This window comes from Nerophis ophidion, linkage group LG05 (genome assembly GCF_033978795.1).
Source record: "Nerophis ophidion isolate RoL-2023_Sa linkage group LG05, RoL_Noph_v1.0, whole genome shotgun sequence".
Classification (NCBI taxonomy): Eukaryota; Metazoa; Chordata; class Actinopteri; order Syngnathiformes; family Syngnathidae; genus Nerophis; species Nerophis ophidion.
This window is the reverse complement of record NC_084615.1, coordinates 30,309,799-30,331,515: the sequence shown is the minus strand read 5'-3', so window position 1 is coordinate 30,331,515 and position 21,717 is coordinate 30,309,799. Positions and strand designations below refer to the sequence as shown.

Sequence of the window (21,717 nt, the reverse complement as noted above, 5' to 3'; positions counted from 1 at the left end):
AATAAACAGCACCAGCACACATGGGTTCTTGGCAATATTTTATTAAGTCATTCAAATTATATGCAGTTCTGTGTACTAATTATCAACACATACATACGGCATTTCCTCAAAGAAAGGCCAGGTGTGGTTATTTATCATATTTACTTTCTCTTGAAATTCCAGTGTAAAAAGTTCAGCTTAACACACGTACCTTGCATGTGTTAGCCATTTGTGTAACGTTTACTGCCCTGTATATAATTTAAAGGGGAACATTATCACCAGACCTTGGTAAGCGTCAATATATACCTTGACATGGCAGAAAAAAAGACCATATGTTTTTTTAACCAATTTCCGAACTCTAAAAGGGTGAATTTGGCGATTTAAACGCCTTTCAATTGTTCGCTGTCGGAGCGATGACCTTTCACCTGTGACGTTACAACGGGAAACAATCCACCATTTTCTCAAAGACATTACACACACAAATCAAATCAGCTCTGTTATTTTCCGTTTTTTCGACTGTTTTCCGTACCTTGGAGACATCATGCCTCGTCGGTGTGTTGTCGGAGGGTGTGACAACACGATCAGGGACGGATTCAAGTTGACTTACGTGGAGTGCATCGATTAACACGGCATGCTAATCGATGATAACATGCTATTTAGGCCAGCTGTATGTACATATTGCATCGTTATGCCTCATTTGTAGCTATATTTGCATCCAGCCTTTAACCCACATTTAATGCCAAACAAACACATACCAATCGACGGATTCAAGTTGCACCAGTGTCAAGAGATGCGAAAGTCCTTAGTTTGTTCTGCACATTTTACCGACTATAGCGATGCTACGACAGAGATGTGTGGATATCCTGCGACACTTAAAGCAGATGTATTTCCAACGATAAAGTCAACGAAATCACAAAGTTGAGTTTTGTTGATGTTATTGACTTATGTGCTAATCAGACATATTTGGCCACGGCATGACTGCCAGCTAATAGATGCTAACATGCTATTTAGGCTACCTGTATGTACATTTGTAGCTATATTTGCATCCAGCCTTTCCCTCCACCCAAATTTAATGCCAAACAAACACTTACCAATCGACGGATTTAAGTTGCTCCAGTGGTCAAAAGATGCAATCGTTGGTTAGAAGGAGATCGCCGAAAAGCTTCAATTCGCTCAATAGCTTCAGTTTCTTCTTCAATTTCGTTTTCGCTATCTGTCTCCACACTCCAACCATCTGTTTCAATACATGCGTAATCTGTTGAATTGCTTAAGCCGCTGAAATCCGAGTCTGAATCCGAGCTAATGTCGCTATATCTTGCTGTTCTATCCGCCATGTTTGTTTGTATTGGTAGCCCTATGTGATGTCACAGGAAAATGGACGAGTGGATTTACAGATAGAGAAAATCAGGCACTTTAAAGCCTTTTTTCGGGATATTCCATGATGGGTAACATTTTGAAAAAAACTTCGAAAAATAAAATAAGCCATGAGAACCAATTTTTATTGGTTTTAACCCTTCTGAAATTGTGATAATGTTCCCCTTTAAGAGTGGCCACAACTGGAGGAAATACAGTAAGAGAGGAGACTCACCCTTCCATGTGAAGGCTGCACCTCAGGCCTCATGTTGCAGTTGGAGAGCTGTAGGGAAGAAGGGCCTGTGTTCCCAGGGCTGGGGGAGGTTAACTGTACTGTGTGCCACTCCCCTTTCAGGAGACAACAGTCAGTCGTGTTAGAAGCAAGTGCAGGGAGAATTGACCAAGGGGGCAGCATGGAAAATGTGTACAAAGATGGAAAAAGGTGCATAGGGAAAGATTGCAGCAGCTGGTTGTCCTACATTTCCAATATAAACTTATTAAATTGTAATTAGCACTACTGGGTGCAATGTTTGCAGCAAAAATAAAGCATATTATGTATAAACTTCATGACTGTTAAGGCAATAGTGTCAATAAGATTAGTTAAAAAAAATGTTTGTAGTGGATTAATATGTATTTATTGTATTTTTTTAGAAATCACTAATTTGTTCATGTAAAATGTTTTGTTTCCCAGTAAGCCTAAAATAACACTACAATAGCTACTAATATATTACTATTAGTTCATTAAACGCAATAATTCATGTCACATGCACAATATTCTGAAATTATTATGCAAAACTAGTGTGTGGGTATCAAACTCTGGCCCGCGGGCCAAATTTGGCACGACGTGTAATTTCATTTGGCCCTTGAGGCAATATCAAATTAACATTAGAGCTGGCCCGCCGCTGTAACACCGCATTCACCGCTAATATTCATACTTGTCAACCCTCCGGATTTTCCCAGGAATCTCCCGAAGATCAGTGCCCCTCCCGAATTTCTCCCGATTTCCACCCGGACAACAATATTGGGGGAAGGCCTTAAAGGCACTGCCTTTGGCGTTCTCTACAACCTGTCGCCACGTCTGCTTTTCCTCCATACAAACAGCGTGCCGGCCCAGTCACATAATATAAGCGGCTTAAACACACACACAAGTGAATGCAATGCATACTTGATCAACAGCCATACAGGTCACACTGAGGGTGGCCGTATACACAACTTTAACACTGTTACAAATATGCGCCACACTGTGAACCCACACCAAACAAGAATGACAAACACATTTTGGGAGAACATCCGCACCGTAACACAACATTAACACAATAGAACAAATACTCAGAACCCCTTGCAGCGCTAACTCTTCTGGTACGCTACAATTTACACCCCCCGCTACCACCAAATCCCGCCCCACCTCAACCCCGCCGCCGAAAAGAGGCATTTAATTTTTATTTTATTTGATATGCCATTGATATTTTTTAATTATTATTATTTGAAACTCGATTTTGCATGTCACTATAAAGTTATATAAGCCTTGCAAAACTTGTTTGGGTCCCTATTAAAAGGTTAATTTGTTCAACCTTGGCCCACGCCTTTGTTCGGTTTTAAACTTTTGCCCACTCTGTATTTGAGTTTAACACCCCTGCTCTAATGTAATCTACACACTGAAAATGACACAGATTCAGTTATGAAAATGTGCTGACAACTCAAGATTTATTTGTGAATAAACAAAAAAAAAGGAGAAGTTTTTTCTTTTTATCTTTTTTACTTTATTTCTTTTTTCTACTAAATTGACAAAAGTTGTGTCGTTAATTACAGTGGAACAAACCTTTTCATTCCAGAAACAAAAGATCATGTAATCACTCTATTTGTTTAACACTACTCAGCACTGTATTGAAGACAAACATTCATGTTCCAAACAGTAATATTTGTTAAATAGCTGCACAATAATGGTATATATGAATACTAAACAAATGGAGAACAGCTTGGTGAGGTTGTTACCAAAAAACTATATCTAGGTAACTGAAGGAAGGTTAAAAAGTGTGCATCACATTACATTAAATAAGATGTGAGGCATTACTCACTGACTTGTAAAACAAACAAAAAAAATATCTAACATGTTTTCCTTTGTAAAGCAATGAGGTTTTCACCTTTTTTGAATAAGAAGTGGTCTTTTGTGCTGTTTCTAGAACAGGCTGTATTAAAAGTGGCGGCCACTAGGGGGCCCCGGCCACCTCTGGCCTCTGCCATGCTGAGGGTGAGGTGGAGGATACACCGGTCCATTGTGGTAGCTGTGCAGAAGGATAAGATTACACATTGGATCCTTGCCAGTAGGAGGCGCTCTCTGATAAGAGCAGCCGATTCTAGTGGTCTCTAAGATTATTATTTGAAAAGGGCACTTGTTTATATATTACATGCACTAGTTTGAATGGAGGAATCTTATTTAATCAATAATTAAAACAAAACAAAAAGTGTAGGATGGAGGTAGAAGCTGAGCTACAATAATGAAAAGGGGGAAAAGCTGTGTAGCAAAGTGGTAATCTTCTCACTCACCCATTCAATACTTACCCTCTTGGACCTCTGGGGTGGAAGTGACGAGGGGGGGCGGGGACAGGCATGCCATGGCCTCTGGGGTGTGGAAGACGCCCTCTAAAAGCCAGGTGGCCTGGAGGTGGCAGTGGAGGAGGGCCGTGTCTGCAGGTCGACACAAGCAGGACATGAACTTCCTCTTCAGTTTGTGGCCATTAAGGTCTTGGTATGATAAGGCTACCTGGGCATGGGCGGGAAGGGTCCTCTAAAGTGCATGGGGGGAGGCAGAAGACCCATGCCTATTGGTCCATACCTACCTCGATGACCTCTGAGTTCAGGGTAGGGTCGCATTCTGCCCATTCCTCTGCAAATAATAGGAAACATTAGGCATAACAAACATGTTTATCTCACCTCATATGACAAGCAGTCAGTACAATCCATACATTCAAAATCTCATTATTGTGGAACTTCTGATATTAGATCATCTTTGATCGCTGTCTCTATCAATTTTCTACCACTTTTCCCTGTTTGAATTGCAGGGAGCATATGCCAGCTGAACTTGGAAGGAAGGCTTTACACCCTGGACAAGTCCTTTAAATAAACAATCTGTTTGTTGGCGGGACAATCCCCCCTCACGTTTGTGTGTCTTTGTGCACTGCTCACTGCTTGTTAGCCAGAAACGCCCTTGTTATGTTGACCATAGGCGCCGATCCCGTAGGTGCTTCGGGGCCCGAGCACCCACGGACAATGCCGAGCACGTGGGATTGATGGCAACTTTCAATCTTTAAAATAATTTTTGGAAAGTCAATCTTGTTGTCGTTAATTTTGTGGTGAGTTTGGTCCGTTTTACAAAATACTGAAGCCACAAATCATACGGGATATTAACTCCGCTGAACGTCTACTTTTTTTTTATATACAGTGGGGCAAAAAAGTATTTAGTCAGCCACCGATTGTGCAAGTTCTCCCACTTAAAATGATGACAGAGGTCTGTAATTTTCCTCATAGGTACACTTCAACTGTGAGAGACAGAATGTGAAAAACAATCCAGGAATTCACATTTTAGGAATTTTAAATGATTTATTTGTGAATTATGGTGGAAAATAAGTATTTGGTCAACCATTCAAAGCTCTCACTGATGGAAGGAGGTTTTTGCTCAAAATCTCACAATACATGGCCCCATTCATTCTTTCCTTAACCCGGATTAATCGTCCTGTCCCCTTAGCAGAAAAACAGCCCCAAAGCATGATGTTTCCACCCCCATGCTTCACAGTAGGTTTGGTGTTCTTGGGATGCAACTCAGTATTCTTCTTCCTCCAAACACCACGAGTTGAGTTTATACCAAAATGGATACATAGATGATACAGCAGAGGATTGGGAGAAAGTCATGTGGTCAGATGAAACCAAAATAGAACTTTTTGGTATGAACTCAACTCGTCGTGTTTGGAGGAAGAAGAATACTGAGTTGCATCCCAAGAACACCATACCTACTGTGAAGCATGGGGGTGGAAACATCATGCTTTGGGGCTGTTTTTCTGCTAAGGGGACAGGACGATTGATCCGTGTTAAGGAAAGAATGAATGGGGCCATGTATCGTGAGATTTTGAACCAAAACCTCCTTCCATCAGTGAGAGCTTTGAATGGTTGACCAAATACTTATTTTCCAACATAATTTACAAATAAATTCTTTACAATTCCTACAATGTGAATTCCTGGATTTTTTTTTCACATTCTGTCTCTCACAGTCGAAGTGTACCTATGATGAAAATTACAGACCTCTGTGCAAGTTCTCCCACTTAAAATCATGACAATCGGTGGCTGACTAAATACTATTTTGCCCCACTGTACACACACACACACCTAGCACCCACTGGCAGAAATGTAGATGGGTGCCAATGATGTTAACAATTAAATGGTAAATGGGTTGTACTTGTATAGCGCTTTTCTACCTTTTTTTTTTAAGGAACTCAAAGCGCTTTAATACATTCACCCATTTACACACTGATGGCGGAAGCTGCCATGCAAAGGCAATAACCAGGATTCATCAGGAGCAAGGGTGAAGTGTCTTGTTGAAGGACACAAGGGACGTGACTAGGATGGTAGAAGGTGGGAATTGAACCAGTAACACTCAGATTGCTGGCACGGCCACTCTCCCAACTTCGCCAAGCCGTACCCCATTAATTCTTGAACTGTGTTGCGAGTACCACTGTTCATACGTGGGATCCATTCTCAATTTAATCAGTTACACCAGAGATTTAAAAAAAAAAATACTGGACAATTTTTTTAGGCCTGTACATCATGAAATAATTATAATATTAACCAAAGTTTAGCTGAAATTAACCTCATACAATACAAGCCAAATCCCTGTGATAGTCTAGGCCACACATTTGAAATTAAACCAAGATTGTAAATGGAAGTAGCCAAAACGGTCGTAGTTGCAAAGCCAAATATTTTAGAGACGGTACTTGATGTAAAAAGCTTAAGAACTCCTCATATTGACAATCTTTGACTGTTGTTTGTATTCATAAAGCGCTTTACTATAAAAGCATGATACCCAAAACGTTTTCCATTTTATGTCACATTCACCCATTCACACACACATTCATACTCCTATTCACACACTGATGGCGGAAGCTGCCAAGCCAGGCGCTAACCATGACCCCTCAGAAGCAAGGTGGGTGAGTTGTCTCTCCTGTTCAGGGCAGCCCCAGGTAAGCAGAATTTTATACCAAAAAATGTTCCCTCTTATTTAATCATGTGAAACTATTTCTAAAATTTTTAATCATACTTAATCTTATTTGTACCAATATAATTTGAATATTATATATAGAATATAATTTGAAAATGAGCAGCACGGTGCAACAGGCTTTAGTGCATCTGCCTCACAATACGAAGGTCCTGAGTAGTAATGAGTTCAATACTGGGCTCGGGATCTTTCTGTGTGGAGTTTGCATGTTCAACCTTTGACTGCGTGGGTTCCCTCCGGGTACTCCGGCTTCCTCTCACCTCCAAAGACATGCACCTGGGGATAGGTTGATTGGTAACACTAAAATGGGCCCGAGTATGTGAGTGTGATTGTTGTCTGTCTATCTGTGTTGGCCCTGCGATGAGGTGACGACTTGTCCAGGGTGTACGCCGCCTTCCACCCAAATACAGCTGAGATAGGCTCCAGCGACCCCCCGCAACCCCAAAAAGGACAAGCGGTAAAAAATGGATGGATGGATAATTTGAAAATAACAACTGTAAAGGGGAACGTCACTTATTTGCTCTGCAATTCTAGTCACGTCCGCTGTGTTCTTGAGCAAGATACTTCACCCTTGCTCCTGATGGATCGTGGTTAGGGCCTTGCATGACAGCTCCCGCCATCAGTGTGTGAATGTGGAAATAGTATCAAAGCTCTTTGCATTTTTTGAAGGTAGAAAAGCACTATGCAAGTGTAACACATTTACCATTTTAGTTTTGCCTGTAATTTACAATCCTTATGAAAGACAACAATACATGTTTTGAATGCATTCCAACTCGTAAATAAATGTCTGCTAACAATGGAGTAATTGGGAGCCATGACGTCATTGCATCCATAGCGTCTTTTCAGACAATAAAACCCAATAATTAACTATCCAAAAAGTGCCAACAATACTCCATTTGCATTTCGTGACCTGAAAATTAACAAACTATCCATGATATTGTTATTAACCTACATTTAGCAGTGCATTATTCAGAGAAAGAGAACTTCCTTATGCTACTATAGTAATATAATTTGCTAGTGAGCTGCTTTCTTGCCTCTGAGCAAGTGAAAGTTAATACTTGATTATGAATCATGCCTCTCATCTTGATAGTAATATAATGTGGACATAAACTGAGAAGTTTACACACTGACAGCCAACTGAGACCCGGAAATAGCAAGAAAGGCACAAAAAGACGCTTGGTTGCACCCGCCTTTTTTCTTCACCAAGATTATGAGTCATTTTTTATCTAAAGGAGAATAGGTAAACATTCGAATTGTCTGCATCCTAATGAGAGCAGACATTGCACAGAAAGTGATGTTTTATTATGTTTGCTGGCTCTCATGAAGTCTGCAGTGAGAAATCCGTGTTGTTGTTGAAGAACAAAGTGAACGTTGTGATGCGTTTTTGAAATTACTGCGACGCCTGCTTAAAATGAAGTAAAAATACTAACAGCTGATCACTGTGATTGAACTCAAATTAATCGCGATTTAAATATCACGATCGCCCAGCCCTAATGCCTATTGACTCCATTGTAAACAGAATTTCGCTCGCATTTATTTACGAGTCAGAATGCATAAATAAACAAAAATGTGTGCTTGTTTTACAAACAAATCGTGAATGATAGGCAAAATTCCCAAAAATGCAGTTCCCCTTTAACATAATTAAAGGCCTACTGAAATGAGATTTTCTTATTTAAACGGGGATAGCAGGTCCATTCTATGTGTCATACTTGATCATTTCGCGATATTGCCATATTTTTGCTGAAAGAATTTAGTAGAGAACATCCACGATAAAGTCCGCAACTGTCGGTGTTAAGAGAAATCCCCTGCCTGTACCGGAAGTCGCAGACGATGACGTCGCAAGTGTGGGGGCTCCTCACATATTCACATTGATTTTAATGGGAGCCTCCAACAAAAAGTGCTATTCGGACCGAGAAAACGACAATTTCCCCATTAATTTGAGCGAGGATGAAAGATTCGTGTTTGAGGATATGGATAGCGATGGACTACAAAAAAAAAAAAAAAGTTAAAAAAAAAAAAAACGCGATTGCATTGGGACAGATTCCAATGTTTTTAGAGACATTTACTAGGTTAATTCTGGGAAATCCCTTATCATTCTATTGTGTTGCTAGTGTTTTAGTGAGTTTAATATTACCTGATAGTCGGAGGGGTGTGTCCACGGGTGTGTTGACGCTAATGTCTCAGGGGAGTCGACGGCAGCTTCATGGACGGCCCAAGCTCAGCTTTTCTCCGGTAAGAAGCGACTTTTTAACCACAATTTTCTCACCGAAACCTGCTGGTTGACATTTGGTCTGGATTCATGTTCGCTTGACCGCGCTCTGATCCATAGTAAATTTTCACCTCCGGGAATTTTAAACAAGGAATCACCGTGTGTTTGTGTGGCTAAAGGCTAAAGCTTCCCAACTCCATCTTTCTACTGTGACTTCTCCAATATTAATTGAACAAATTGCAAAAGATTCAGCAACACAGATCTCCAAAATACAGTGTAATTATGCCGTTAAAGCAGACCACTTTTAGCTGTGTGTGTGCGTAGCGCTCATACGTCCTAAAAGAACGTGACGTCTTGCGTACACGTAATCATTACACGAAGTTTCCAAGACGAAACTCCCGGGCAATTTAAAATTGTAATTTAGTAAACTAAAAAAGCCGTATTGGCATGTGTTGCAATGTTAATATTTCATCATTGATATATAAACTATCAGACTGCGTGGTGGGTAGTAGTGGGTTTCAGTAGGCCTTTAAAACATAAATGTGTAACTCTTACTATGATGGAACCCAGGACGACTGTCCTACTAGACCAGTGCTTGGAGAAATTGGGCATTAAATTAAAATTGGTGACAAAGCAGGAATCCGTTAGTAGTCAAACTTTATATGAAGCACACTGTCACTCATTAATTGAAATGTTACATGTGCTTCTTCGGGGAAAACAAGGCCCCTCAGAGATTGGCGTCCTTACACAGAGTGCATAATATGTGTATAGAGAGGGGCAGCCCTGCTCCTGTTAAATCAACCACCTATGTTTGTGGACTGGAGAATGACTACTTGGGGGCGGTATAGCTCGGTTGGTAGAGTGGCCGTGCCAGCAACCTGAGGGTTCCAGGTTCAATCCCCGCTTCCGCCATCCTAATCACTGCCATTGTGTCCTTGGGCAAGACACCTGCTCCCAGTGCCACCCACACTGGTTTAAATGTAACTTAGATATTGGGCTTCACTATGTAAAGAGCTTTGATCACTAGACAAAAAGCGCTATATAAATATAATTCACTTCACTTCACTACTTTTCTCAAATGTAATACGGGTGTAAAAAGAAGGTAATCACTGTATAATACAGTTAAAATACCTACTCACGCTCCAGTGAGTTACTGTTGAGAAGCAAAGTTAAAACTACGATACCTCATGGGGGAAAAGCCGTTCATCGCTCCATCCTTCATTGGACCCCTCCCGTGAAAAGGTGGACCGATGACTTTCATCATGCCCCGTCCACCACCTCGGCTCATAGAACCCATTCGACCACGGCCTTGGAAACCTCGACCTCTGTGTAAACAAGCGTCATGGGACTCTGTCTGTCATGGCGCAAACACTCAAAATTCTGAGAGGAACATTCCACTAACCTGAATTTGTTTTCTGTAAAGGTTAACTTCTCAGACTCCCCCTTACGAGATGTCTTAGAGATGTCCGTCACCTTCTTTTTAGTGTCTCCATCCATCTGAAATGAGTCAACATTCACGTACTGCACATTCAACTGACAAAATACAGTGCTAATTTAACAATGGTCATCGAGAGTAAAAGGGGCCCTGTTATACAAACCCCGTTTTCATATGAGTTGGGAAATTGTGTTTGATGTAAATATAAACGGAATACAATGATTTGCAAATCATTTTCAACCCATATTGAGTTGAATATGCTACAAAGACAACATAAACAGATAAACATCTTTTTTTTTGCAGATAATCATTAAATTTAGAATTTGATGCCAGCAACACGTGACAAAGAAGCTGGGAAAGGTGGCAATAAATACTGATAAAGTTGAGGAATGCTCATCAAACACTTATTTGGAATATCCTACAGGTGTGCAGGCTAATTGGGAACAGGTGGGTGCCATGATTGGGTATAAAAACAGCTTCCCAAAATATGCTCAGTCTTTCACAAGAACGGACGGGGCGAGGTACACCCCTTGTTCCATAACTGCGTGAGCAAATAGTCAAACAGTTTAAGACCATTTTCTCAAAGTGCAATTGCAAGAAATTTAGGGATTTCAACATCTGCGGTCCATAATATCATCAAAAGGTTCAGAAAATCTGGAGAAATCACTCCACGTAAGCGGAATGGGCGGAAACCAACATTGAATGACCGTGAACTTTGATCCCTCAGAAGGCACTGTATCAAAACCCGACATAAATCTCTAAAGGATATCACCACATGGGCTCAGGAACACTTCAGAAAACCACTGTCACTAAATACAGTTTGTCGCTACATCTGTAAGTGCAAGTTAAAGCTCTACTATGCAAAGCGAAAGCCATTTATCAACAACATCCGGAAAGGCCGCCGGCTTCTCTGGACCCGAGATCATCTAAGATGGACTGATGCAAAGTGGAAAAGTGTTCTGTGGTCTGACGAGTCCACATTTCAGATTGTTTCTGGAAATATTCAACATCGTGTCCACCGGACCAAAAGGGAAGCGAACCATCCAGACTGTTATCAACGCAAAGTTCAAAAGCCAGCCTCTCAGATGGTATGGGGGTACATTAGTGCCCAAAGCATGGGTAACTTATACATCTGTGAAGGCACCATTAATGCTGAAAGGTACATACAGGTTTTGGTACAACATATGCTGCCATCTATGCGCTGTCTTTTTCATGGACGCCCCTGCTTATCTCAGCAAGACAATGCCAAGCCACATTCAGCACGTGTTACAACAGCATGGCTTCGTAAAAAAAAGAGTGCGGGTACTTTCCTGGCCCGCCTGCAGTCCAGACCTCTCTCCCATCGAAAATGTGTGGCACATTATAAAGCGTAAAATACGAAAGCGGAGACCCCAGACTGTTGAACAACTGAATCTCTACATAAACAAGAATGGGAAATAATTCCACTTTCAAAACTTCAACCATTAGTTTCCTCAGTTCCCAAACGTTTATTGAGTGCTGTTAACAGAAAAGGTGATGTAACACAGTGGTGAACATGCTCTTTCCCAAGTACTTTGGCACGTGTTGAAGCCATGAAATTGTAAGTTAATTATTATTTGCAAAAAAAAAAAAGTTTATGAGTTTGAACATCAAATATCTTGTCTTTGTAGTGCATTTAATCAAATATGGGTTGAAAATGATTTGCAAATCATTGTAGTCCGTTTATATTTACATCTACCACAATTTCCCAACTCATATGGTAACGGGGTTTGTACAAAACCAACCTTTGTTACCAATTCTACCGGTATCAGCTCATATAATTTAGTGCAATGTATTCCCTTTTTTAAATGCAAATTTAAACAAATTTAATGCCCATGTCCGAATTCAACAGTTAGTATATATAGTCAAACGCTTACAATTGTCTGTATAGACAAAACTGATTGATTCAATTTAGAAGATTCAAAGGATGTGCAATACCAAGCATTCGGTTTTTGAAGTTCATCAGCCATAGTTAGCCGAGTAAAAGGTTCCGTCTGTCGATCATCCCACTGTACTTTCAATCAAAATGATTAAATGTTTATGTAATAAAAATCAATTGTGAATAACAATGTTTTTTTTCCATCAGTTGTATAGAAGCCCGCATAACAGCAGCCAGACAGTGTGGATAGGCCATTTGAGCGTTGGTAGTTCTCCCTTCTAGGCAATTAAAGGGGAACTGCACTTTTTTTTTTTTTAGAATGTTGCCTATCATTCACAATCATTATGAAAGACATGATGACGGATGGCTTAAAAAAAATAAAAGCATTTTAACTTGTAAATAAATGTCAATCGGAGGTCCTCTATTTTGCCCATAAAATCCAATAAATAACCATTCAAAAACAGCCAACAATGCTCCATTTACATTTCGTGATTGAATATTAACCGATTCTTAGTAATATTGTGAGGGGGGCGTGGCCTAAGGACCTTCAGCAAAGCGGGGTTTACCAGGACCAGCTTTGAGATCAGCAACAAGTGCGTGGATGACCCAGCTGGGCCCGTTTATCCAATCACCTGTCGCTCTGTTAGAGGCCGCAGCCGGGAAGGAGAAAGGTGGTGGATGGTGGAGAACGAGCACGACCGATACTTTGCAATTTGCTGAAAAGCACAAAAAGACTTGCCACAACCCTGAAAATAAAACATTGTTGTACCTTGGAAGAGCCTGGCGTGTCGGTGACTGGTGGTCCAAAGGTGCAAGACCTCTACAATTGTTATTATAAGCGCTAATGCAGACAAACTATTTATACTGGCGCCGTGATCACTAGTGTGTCCTTATGTTTACATCATCGAGTGGTCAGCTTCTTCCTCGCTTCCTTGATACCTGTAAGTGTATTGTAGATCTTAAATCATGCCGCTCACCTGGACAGAAGAAGTCTGAGTAGGTATTCCGACAAGTTGGTACACTTTGACAGCCATTTAAGACCCAAACATAGCGAGAACGACACAAAAAGATGCTTGTTTCCATCTCTCAGCGTTATAACTGATTTTAATTAAAGTTTTACATTTCCACACTTGTTTTACCACTATAGAATGTGTGCTTTTAGTCTCAAATAAAATATTATAAATGTTTTAATAAAATGCTAAAATCTTTAGACAATTTTGACCAATGTTTAAGGACATCCATCCATCTTCTTCTGCTTATCCGAGGTCGGGTCGCGGGGGCAACAGCCTAAGCAGGGAAACCCAGACTTCCCTCTCCCCAGCCACTTCGTCTAGCTCTTCCCGGGGGGATCCCGAGGCGTTCCCAGGCCAGCCGGGAGACATAGTCTTCCCAACGTGTCCTGGGTCTTCCCCTTGGCCTCCTACCGGTTGGACGTGCCCTAAACACCTCCCTAGGGAGGCGTTCGGGTGGCATCCTGACCAGATGCCCTAACCACCTCATCTGGCTCCTCTCGATGTGAAGGAGCAGCGGCTTTACTTTGAGCTCCTCCCGGATGGCAGAGCTTCTCACCCTATCTCTAAGGGAGAGCCCCGCTACACGGCGGAGGAAACTCATTTCGGCCGCATGTACCCGTGATCTTAACCTTTCAGTCATGACCCAAAGCTCATGACCATAGGTGAGGATGGGAACGTTGATCGACCGGTAAATTTAGAGCTTTGCCTTCCGGCTCAGCTCCTTCTTTATCACAACGGATCGGTACAACGTCCGCATTACTGAAGACGCCGCACCGATCCGCCTGTCGATCTCACGATCCACTCTTCCCTCACTCGTGAACAAGACTCCTAGGTACTTGAACTCCTCCACCTGGGGCAGGGTCTCCTCCCCAACCCGGAGATGGCATTCCACCCTTTTCCGGGCGAGAACCATGGACTCGGACTTGGAGGTGCTGATTCTCATTCCGGTCGCTTCACACTCGGCTGCAAACCGATCCAGTAAGAGCTGAAGATCCCGGTCAGATGAAGCCATCAGGACCACATCATCTGCAAACAGCAGAGACCCAATCCTGCGGTCACCAAACCGGAACCCCTCAACGCCTTGACTGAGCCTAGAAATTCTGTCCATAAAAGTTATGAACAGAATCGGTGACAAAGGACAGCCGTGGCGGAGTCCAACCCTCATTGGAAATGTGTTCGACTTACTGCCGGGAATGTGGACCAAGCTGTGGCACTGATCGTACAGGGAGCGAACCGCCACAATAAGACAGTCCGATACCCCATACTCTCTGAGCACTCCCCACAGGACTTCCCGAGGGACACGGTCGAATGCCTTCTCCAAGTCCACAAAACACATGTAGACTGGTTGGGCAAACTCCCATGCACCCTCAAGAACCCTGCCGTTTTAGGACAAAGCATACCAATTGTGTAAATCAATACGTGCTTTTAGTATGTTATGCTTGTGTAGGGTACTTATTTTAAACCTTTATTTTGCTAGCGCAGTCAGACCGGACGTGGCGCACCGGGGCATTATTGAGAGGGGGAACTGTGCTGTTGTTCTCAGCCTGACGAGTAAAGAAAGGACTTGAGGCTGTTAAAAAAAATAATAATAATAAAAAAATAAATAAATAAATAAAAAACAGTGAGCCTCTCAATTTGCGACTGCTGTTGTAAATTGATGTTACATCGATGATGTTGCTCACAACAACAACAATGACTTTCCCGGGCGCGGCACTGCTGCTGGCCACTGCTCCCCTCACTTCCCAGGGGGTGAAGAAGGGGATGGGTCAAATGCAGAGGACAAATTTCACCACACCTAGTGTGTGTGTGTGACAATCATTGGTACTTTAACTTTAACACAAGCAGATGAGATGCGTTGTGGCTGTATGGATTCTTCTTGCGAGCTTTAGCTTTTTAGTTTAGCCGCTTTTTCCAAGTGACTATATCGACATTGTTTACTTTAGGATGTGTTTCGGGGATGAATGGACACAATATTTATTCTCACAATGACAGAATTTCAGTCATATTTATGTCAACTTCCCTGATGTTAGTTTGCGTCTATCAGCAGATTCTGTTATATTGGTCAATTATGTGACTCTGTCCATGTGACCGCCAACATGGAAATGATATGCCTTGCTTTTTTTGTTCAGTTTAGTGATTATTGGTTAGGCATTCCAGCACTTTGTCAATCAAAAAGTAGTAACCATAGTGACATTCCAAACTTCTTGTAGACGTGTACTTTTTTTCACTCACTCTCTCACTCATTCGTATATTTTTATGATCGTAAGAAGCCATAATCAAAATCTAATTCGCTTAATTGTCCAGCCCTACTTGACCCATAATCTTACTTTCTATCACTTCCTTTTAAAACATTTTTTAAAGATTATTTGCAGTATTTCTTTGTTTTGTATTTTTACATTTTATTAACAGAGAATATGTCTTATAACTTTTAACATTTAACGTCTCTCATTTCCTTCTTTACTCCTGTAGTTTCAGCATTACTGGTCTTAGTGTTGAAAAATCCACTGCTTCAAATTTTACGACAACTCTGTACTGTTCTTCCGGGCATCTCCTTCCATATTTTACAAGGAAAATATGGAAGGAGATTTCAGAGCCCTTTCTGTGGGCCCTGAACCGAGGATGTCGTTGTGGCTTTTGCAGCCCTTTGAGACACTTGTGATTTAGTGCTATATATTCTATCTATATATCTATCTATAAATGAACATTGATTGATTGATAAACATTGATTGAGTAAGCTCTTTTGACATTTGTTCTTCCCTCGTTACTTCCACCTTTTTTTTCTTACACTCTCCAATCTAGTCCAGTCTGTTTCCATCTCCTCCTCCAACCACCCACCACTATCCCTTTGCATCGCGATCCTATCCAGCTCGCTCTGACGTCTAACGCACCAAGATGGCATTGAATGTTTTAGTTAACATCATGAATGTTTTAGTTAACATCATTAGTTAGTGTAACCTGAGCTGTAAGATCTTCGAGGAATTGTGCGCGACAGTCGCTTGCTGGAGTGCAGTGCCTGTTTGAAAATTATATAGAAATATACACTCTATGTACCGTATTTTTCGGACCATACAGCGCATCTGATTATAAAGCGCACTGCCGATGAATGGTCTATTTTCAATCTTTTTGTCATTTATATACAGCGATTATAGAGCGCATTAAAGGAGTCATATTTATCTATTTTTTTCTAAATTGAAAGTGGTCTACATAAGACATAATGGTGGTTCTTTGGTCAAAATGTTGCAATGGTTATGTTTTACAGATCATCTTTTAGCCGCTTTCTGACAGACGCTTCAGGATGTGCCATTTTGTGGGCGTTCTTATTTACGTGGCTCACCTTAGGCAGCGTATTCTCACTGTCCTCTTTGTAGTACCGGTGTAGCGTGCAAGGACGGGAGTGGAAGAAGTGTCAAAAGATGGAGTGGACTGTTTTAAATACATTTTAATGACTTTACCTAAATCAGTAACAGAGCAGCATCTCCTCAACAGGAGTGTCCCGTGAAAAAACTTCCGACCGGAACTCTCTAATAACTAAAGGTCCTTGGGTGAATAATGTAAACTCACTACACCGGTGTGTTTTAGCGCTTTCATGGCGAGTTTACTGACAGATGTAAGTAAGAACTCCTTACTACTTTATAATAGAAATGGCAACAGTGGAGGATGAATGTCCCATAACAAGAAGATGGAGAAAAAGAAAAAGCTTATCGACTACGGCGTCTTCACGGACTACAAAGGCGGAAATGCTCAATTTTTCAGGATTTATGCAGATTCCAAATATAGATCATAAGGTACTAGGAGGTAAAAAAAAAGTTGCTTTTGCATAATTTGCGAAACAAAACGCCTAATGATATGTCTCATCTTATTCACAAACCATAATAATACTTGTATGTTTAATGCGTCGACAATCCATCAGGCGGTGCGGCTTCATATCTTACCAAAGTCGTAATAAAATATTTTGATAGATTTTTGAGCGCCGTGTATACAGTGTATTTTGAATGAATGAATGGATGAATGAATGGTTTATTTTCAAAGGAACATATAAAATGTTGGTGTTGATAACTTTAGTCATATTGCCATCATAGTGCAATCGACACACAAATCTTATGTTTGACTGCCATCTACTGGTCACACTTATCATTACATCATGTACCAAATAAAAGGGCTTTGAGGTCGGTAAGCAAAACCGGAATTATTCGGTACATTAGGCGCTACGGGTTATTGGCGCACTTTCGAATTTGGAGGAAAAAAAGTGTGCCTTATAATCCGGAAAATACAGTACATATTTTGAAAACATGTTTAGTTACATGTTTACTTGCATTTTATAGTTCACGCCTGCTCGTACCAAAACAAAAACTGTGGATACCCGATAACAGACTCACTCTGTTCATGTAATTCTACTGTCGAATAGACATGTTCAGATGCTATATGTGATGCACAGAGTGAGACCTCTTGTATCCAGTTTGAAAGGCAGAGCCGAAGAACAGAAAGAGAGACAGAGACATACCAATTTATCTATGACGGAAATGTTATGGAGTTCATTTTCAATCCTTGTTCGATTGATTGACTTATTGTCAGCCCCGACCTACAATTGTATTAATTTTTCTAATGCCTCTGGAAATTTAACGTGTTTAATGCTTTAATATTCGAAAAGTCTATTTTAACAACTTGAAGATTTTCAATGACCCTGTATTGGTACCTGCTGTTGTGTACTTGGGCTCTGCATAACTACCGACATTTTTAAATCCAGCGGCGATATTTATACATCTTTCTTCATACTCCCGCTAAACAATCCGTATGCCCCATTAGTGACCTTTTTCCCCTTGGTGACGTCAGCGGATTATCCATATATAGTTTACATTTGCCCAGAGTGCTTTGCTACAGTAACACACTGTAGTCAAGAAGCTCTTATTTCACTATCCTCTTGTTGTGGGGCAGACTGGCTCGTATATGGACATGCACCTTCGCTATTGCCATTTCAAATGAAAAGTAGTGCGTAGTTCTCAATTTAATCTGTCAAAAGGGTTGTTAAGGAAGCGCTAAAATCTACAACGATGATGACGGGCAGGGAGAAGGCGATGTTGAAGCGTCACATAAATAAAAAACAGCGCACCTAAACAGACATTAAGAAAGCGGGTCTGTAAAACATATTTGTTGCAAAATGTTGACCAAAGAACCACAGTTACATGTTAGGTGGACAAGGAATGTTTTAAATGTACAGAAAAAATCATTATGTGGCCCCTTTAAATTGAGTAGCACTCGCCAATGAGCTAAAAGCCACAAGCTGAGAAGTCATTGTCCAGCACCACTCTTAAGGCATCGAGGGATGAGGTTTACACAACGTACTTATATCGCACATCTACACTACCTGGCATCTGTTACACTCACACAACTGTTTTGCAAGACTCAGTGAAATCTGACCTACATCGGATGACCAGTTTCCGATCATCGATGCAGCGAAGTTTAGTGTTGTCGGTTGTCAGAAACATGAATCCCATGCAAAAGCCGACAAAGTCAACATGATATGTTTGACCACATTGTTGATTCTGGGAATGGAGATGAAAGAGAAAAAAAAATTTTAGAAACTGTGAAATCTATGTTGGGCCCAATTAACCGAAATAAGGATACCTGTAAACTTTTCACTGAGTATGCCGTGGCGGGGCTCTCCCTTAGAGATAGGGTGAGAAGCTCTGCCATCCGGGAGGAACTCAAAGTAAAGCCGCTGCTCCTTCACATCGAGAGGAGCCAGATGAGGTGGTTCGGGCATCTGGTCAGGATGCCACCCGAACGCCTCCCTAGGGAGGTGTTTAGGGCACGTCCAACCGGTAGGAGGCCACGGGGAAGACCCAGGACACGTTGGGAAGACTATGTCTCCCGGCTGGCCTGGGAACGCCTCGGGATCCCCCGGGAAGAGCTAGACGAAGTGGCTGGGGAGAGGGAAGTCTGGGTTTCCCTGCTTAGGCTGTTGCCCCCGCGACCCGACCTCGGATAAGCGGAAGATGATGGATGGATGGATGCATCGTTGTTAGGTGTTAATTCGAGTCGTTTTAACAACATTCAGCAGACATTGCGGAGAGATGTTAATTGCAAAGCATTGTCATTGATCTGCTTTTTCAAGATTTGTATTTCTCAAGGCTGCGCCATTCTAAATGGAATAAATAAAGAAACCCGTTACATGTGTAATACTTGCCTTCCACCAGCAGACGTACTGTTGTTGTAAGCACAATACCAATGGCACGCCATTTGCAAATTTAATGTCAAATCAAATCAAATCAAATGTTTATTGGATTCATATACAGTGTACATCCACGACTAAACTACTGACTAAACTACTACCACAACTTGGTTTTCTATTTATAAAATATAATAATGTAGGGTTACCTGGAACTTGAAATAGGCCACCCGGCCTGAATCCACACTTGGTAGTAGTTTAGTCGTGGATGTACACTGTATAGTGATGAATCCAATAAACATTTCATTTGATTTGATTTGACATTATATTTGCAAAATGCGGTTGCGCATTTTGCAAATTCTGCGCCATTGGTATTGTGCTTACAACACTTGTTATGAAACTATTAATAAGGCAAAGCTAATCGCAAATAGTGAAACCTGTCATATTGTATTTGATGTACGGCTTACTTTCTGCGGGTAAATCAAGAAGAGCATTAGATTAAACACGAACGTAAGTATGGATTGCATATGATTGGAAAGCAACGCTGGCAAAAAGGACGCACATTTGATTAAACATGAGGTGGACCCGTCTAATTCCTGGGCACAGCAACACCAAATAGAAAGCTTCTTTCCAAAACAACTAGCAATTTTTGCATTTAAAAATCGACTGAACGTTTGGTACGTTGAGTTATTGTTGCAACCGTGACTCAAACGTGTATAACCATTCAAATTGGTTTGTATTAAGCAGTTGTTTTAGGCGGCTGTTCGTTTAACGGAGACGAAACGACTTACCGTAATGGTCTGCGAACAGACGCAAGAGACACAAAATATCGATATTGAAAAAAATAACACTAGAAAAATATTTTATGTTCTTGGCTTCCGGTTTAGACCTTTTAACGTTGCGTCACACTGGTACGCTTTGAAATGTGTATGTTTGTTAGAGGAAGTGTCACGCCCACCAAGCAGTATTCTTAAACGTGATTGGATAAGCTTTAAAACACGTACTTCCTGTTTTAGTTACTCTACATTGTGATTGGAGGACAATTAGTAGTCGTCAAACGCGAGTTTAATGACCAATACTGTGTATCAAACTGGACAATATTCATGAAAATGTGTGTTTTGTTGTATCCATCCATTTCCTACGGGGACAGCGTGGCGAAGTTGGGAAAGTGGCCGTGTTGTACCGAAATCTGTTACCCATCAGAATTTGTAACTCCAGGGGGCGATGTTCCCATGGCGTTTGTTTAGTGGTTAAACAGCAAGGCCAAAGAGGAGGAGAAGAAGAACGCTTGCGTAAAAGGCGTAAACCAGATGTCACCAACCTTTTTGAAACCAAGAGCTACTTCTTGGGTACTGATTAATGCGAAGGGCTACCAGTTTGATACACACTTAAATAAATTGCCAGAAATAACCAATTTGCTCAATTTACCTGTAATAAATAAATCTATATTTATATTTTTTAAAAATGGTATTTCTGTCCGTCATTCCGTCCTACATTTTTTTCCTTTTACGGAAGGTTTTTTGTAGAAAATAAATGATGAAAAAAACACTTAATTGAACGGTTTAAAAGAGGAGCAAACAGGGGAAAAAAATGAAAATTTAATTTTGAAATATAGTTTATCTTTAATTCCGACTCTTTAAAATTTAAAATTCAACCGAAAAAAAGAAGAGAAAAACTAGCTAATTCGAATGTTTTTGAAAAAATTAAAAAAAAGAATTCATGGAACATCATTAGTAATTTTTCCTGGTTAAGATTACTTTTAGAATTTTGATGACATGTTTTAAATAGGTTAAAATCCAATCTGCATTTTGTTAGAATATATAACAAATTGGACCAAGCTATATTTCTAACAAAGACAAATCCATATTTTTTCTAGATTTTCCAGTACAAAACTTTTAAAAGACATTCAGAAGACTTTGAATTAAGATTTAAATTTGATTCTAAAGATTGTCTATATTTGCCAGAATATATATATTTTTTATTTTAATCAAAATAAGTTTGAGGAAATATTTCACAAATATGTTTCGTTGAAAAAACAGAAGCTAAAATGAAGATATAAATTAAAAATTTATTTATTATTCTTTACAATAAAAAAAATAAATTGACTTGAACTTTGATTTAAATTGTCAGGAAAGAAGAGGAAGGAATTTAAAAGGTAAAAATGCATATGTGTTTAAAAATCCTAAAATAATTTTTAAGGTTGTATTTTTTCTCTAAAATTATCTTTCTGAATGTTTTAAGAAGCAAAGTAAAAAAAATAAATTTATTTATTTAAACAAGTGAAGACCAAGTCTTTAAAATATTTTCTTGGATTTTCAAATTTTATTTGAGTTTTGTCTCTCTTAGAATTAAAAATGTCGAGCAAAGCGAGACCAGCTTGCTAGTAAATAAATACAATTAAA

At 40.4% G+C, this 21,717-nt stretch overlaps 1 protein-coding gene across 3 annotated transcripts; it reads right to left on the bottom strand.

The window, feature by feature from the left end:
- Nucleotides 1-25: 25 nt before the first annotated feature.
- si:ch211-51e12.7 (uncharacterized protein LOC336335 homolog) lies at nt 26-20,261 on the bottom strand. Of its 3 annotated transcripts, XM_061900511.1 has the most exons (7): nt 20,107-20,259; nt 12,906-13,075; nt 10,207-10,301; nt 9,989-10,129; nt 4,094-4,216; nt 3,892-4,017; nt 26-3,614 (listed from the first exon to the last, which is right to left on the bottom strand). In XM_061900511.1, exons 3-7 carry the CDS (start codon nt 10,299-10,301, stop codon nt 3,524-3,526), a joined length of 576 nt encoding a protein of 191 aa, XP_061756495.1. In that variant the 5' UTR covers nt 12,906-13,075; nt 20,107-20,259; the 3' UTR covers nt 26-3,523. The 3 variants fall into 3 exon arrangements, with proteins under 3 accessions (XP_061756495.1, XP_061756496.1, XP_061756494.1); XM_061900512.1 differs by lacking the exon at nt 12,906-13,075 and having other exon boundaries at nt 3,877-4,017; nt 20,107-20,261; XM_061900510.1 differs by lacking the exon at nt 12,906-13,075 and having other exon boundaries at nt 20,107-20,261.
- Between the last annotated feature and the right edge of the window lie 1,456 nt (nt 20,262-21,717).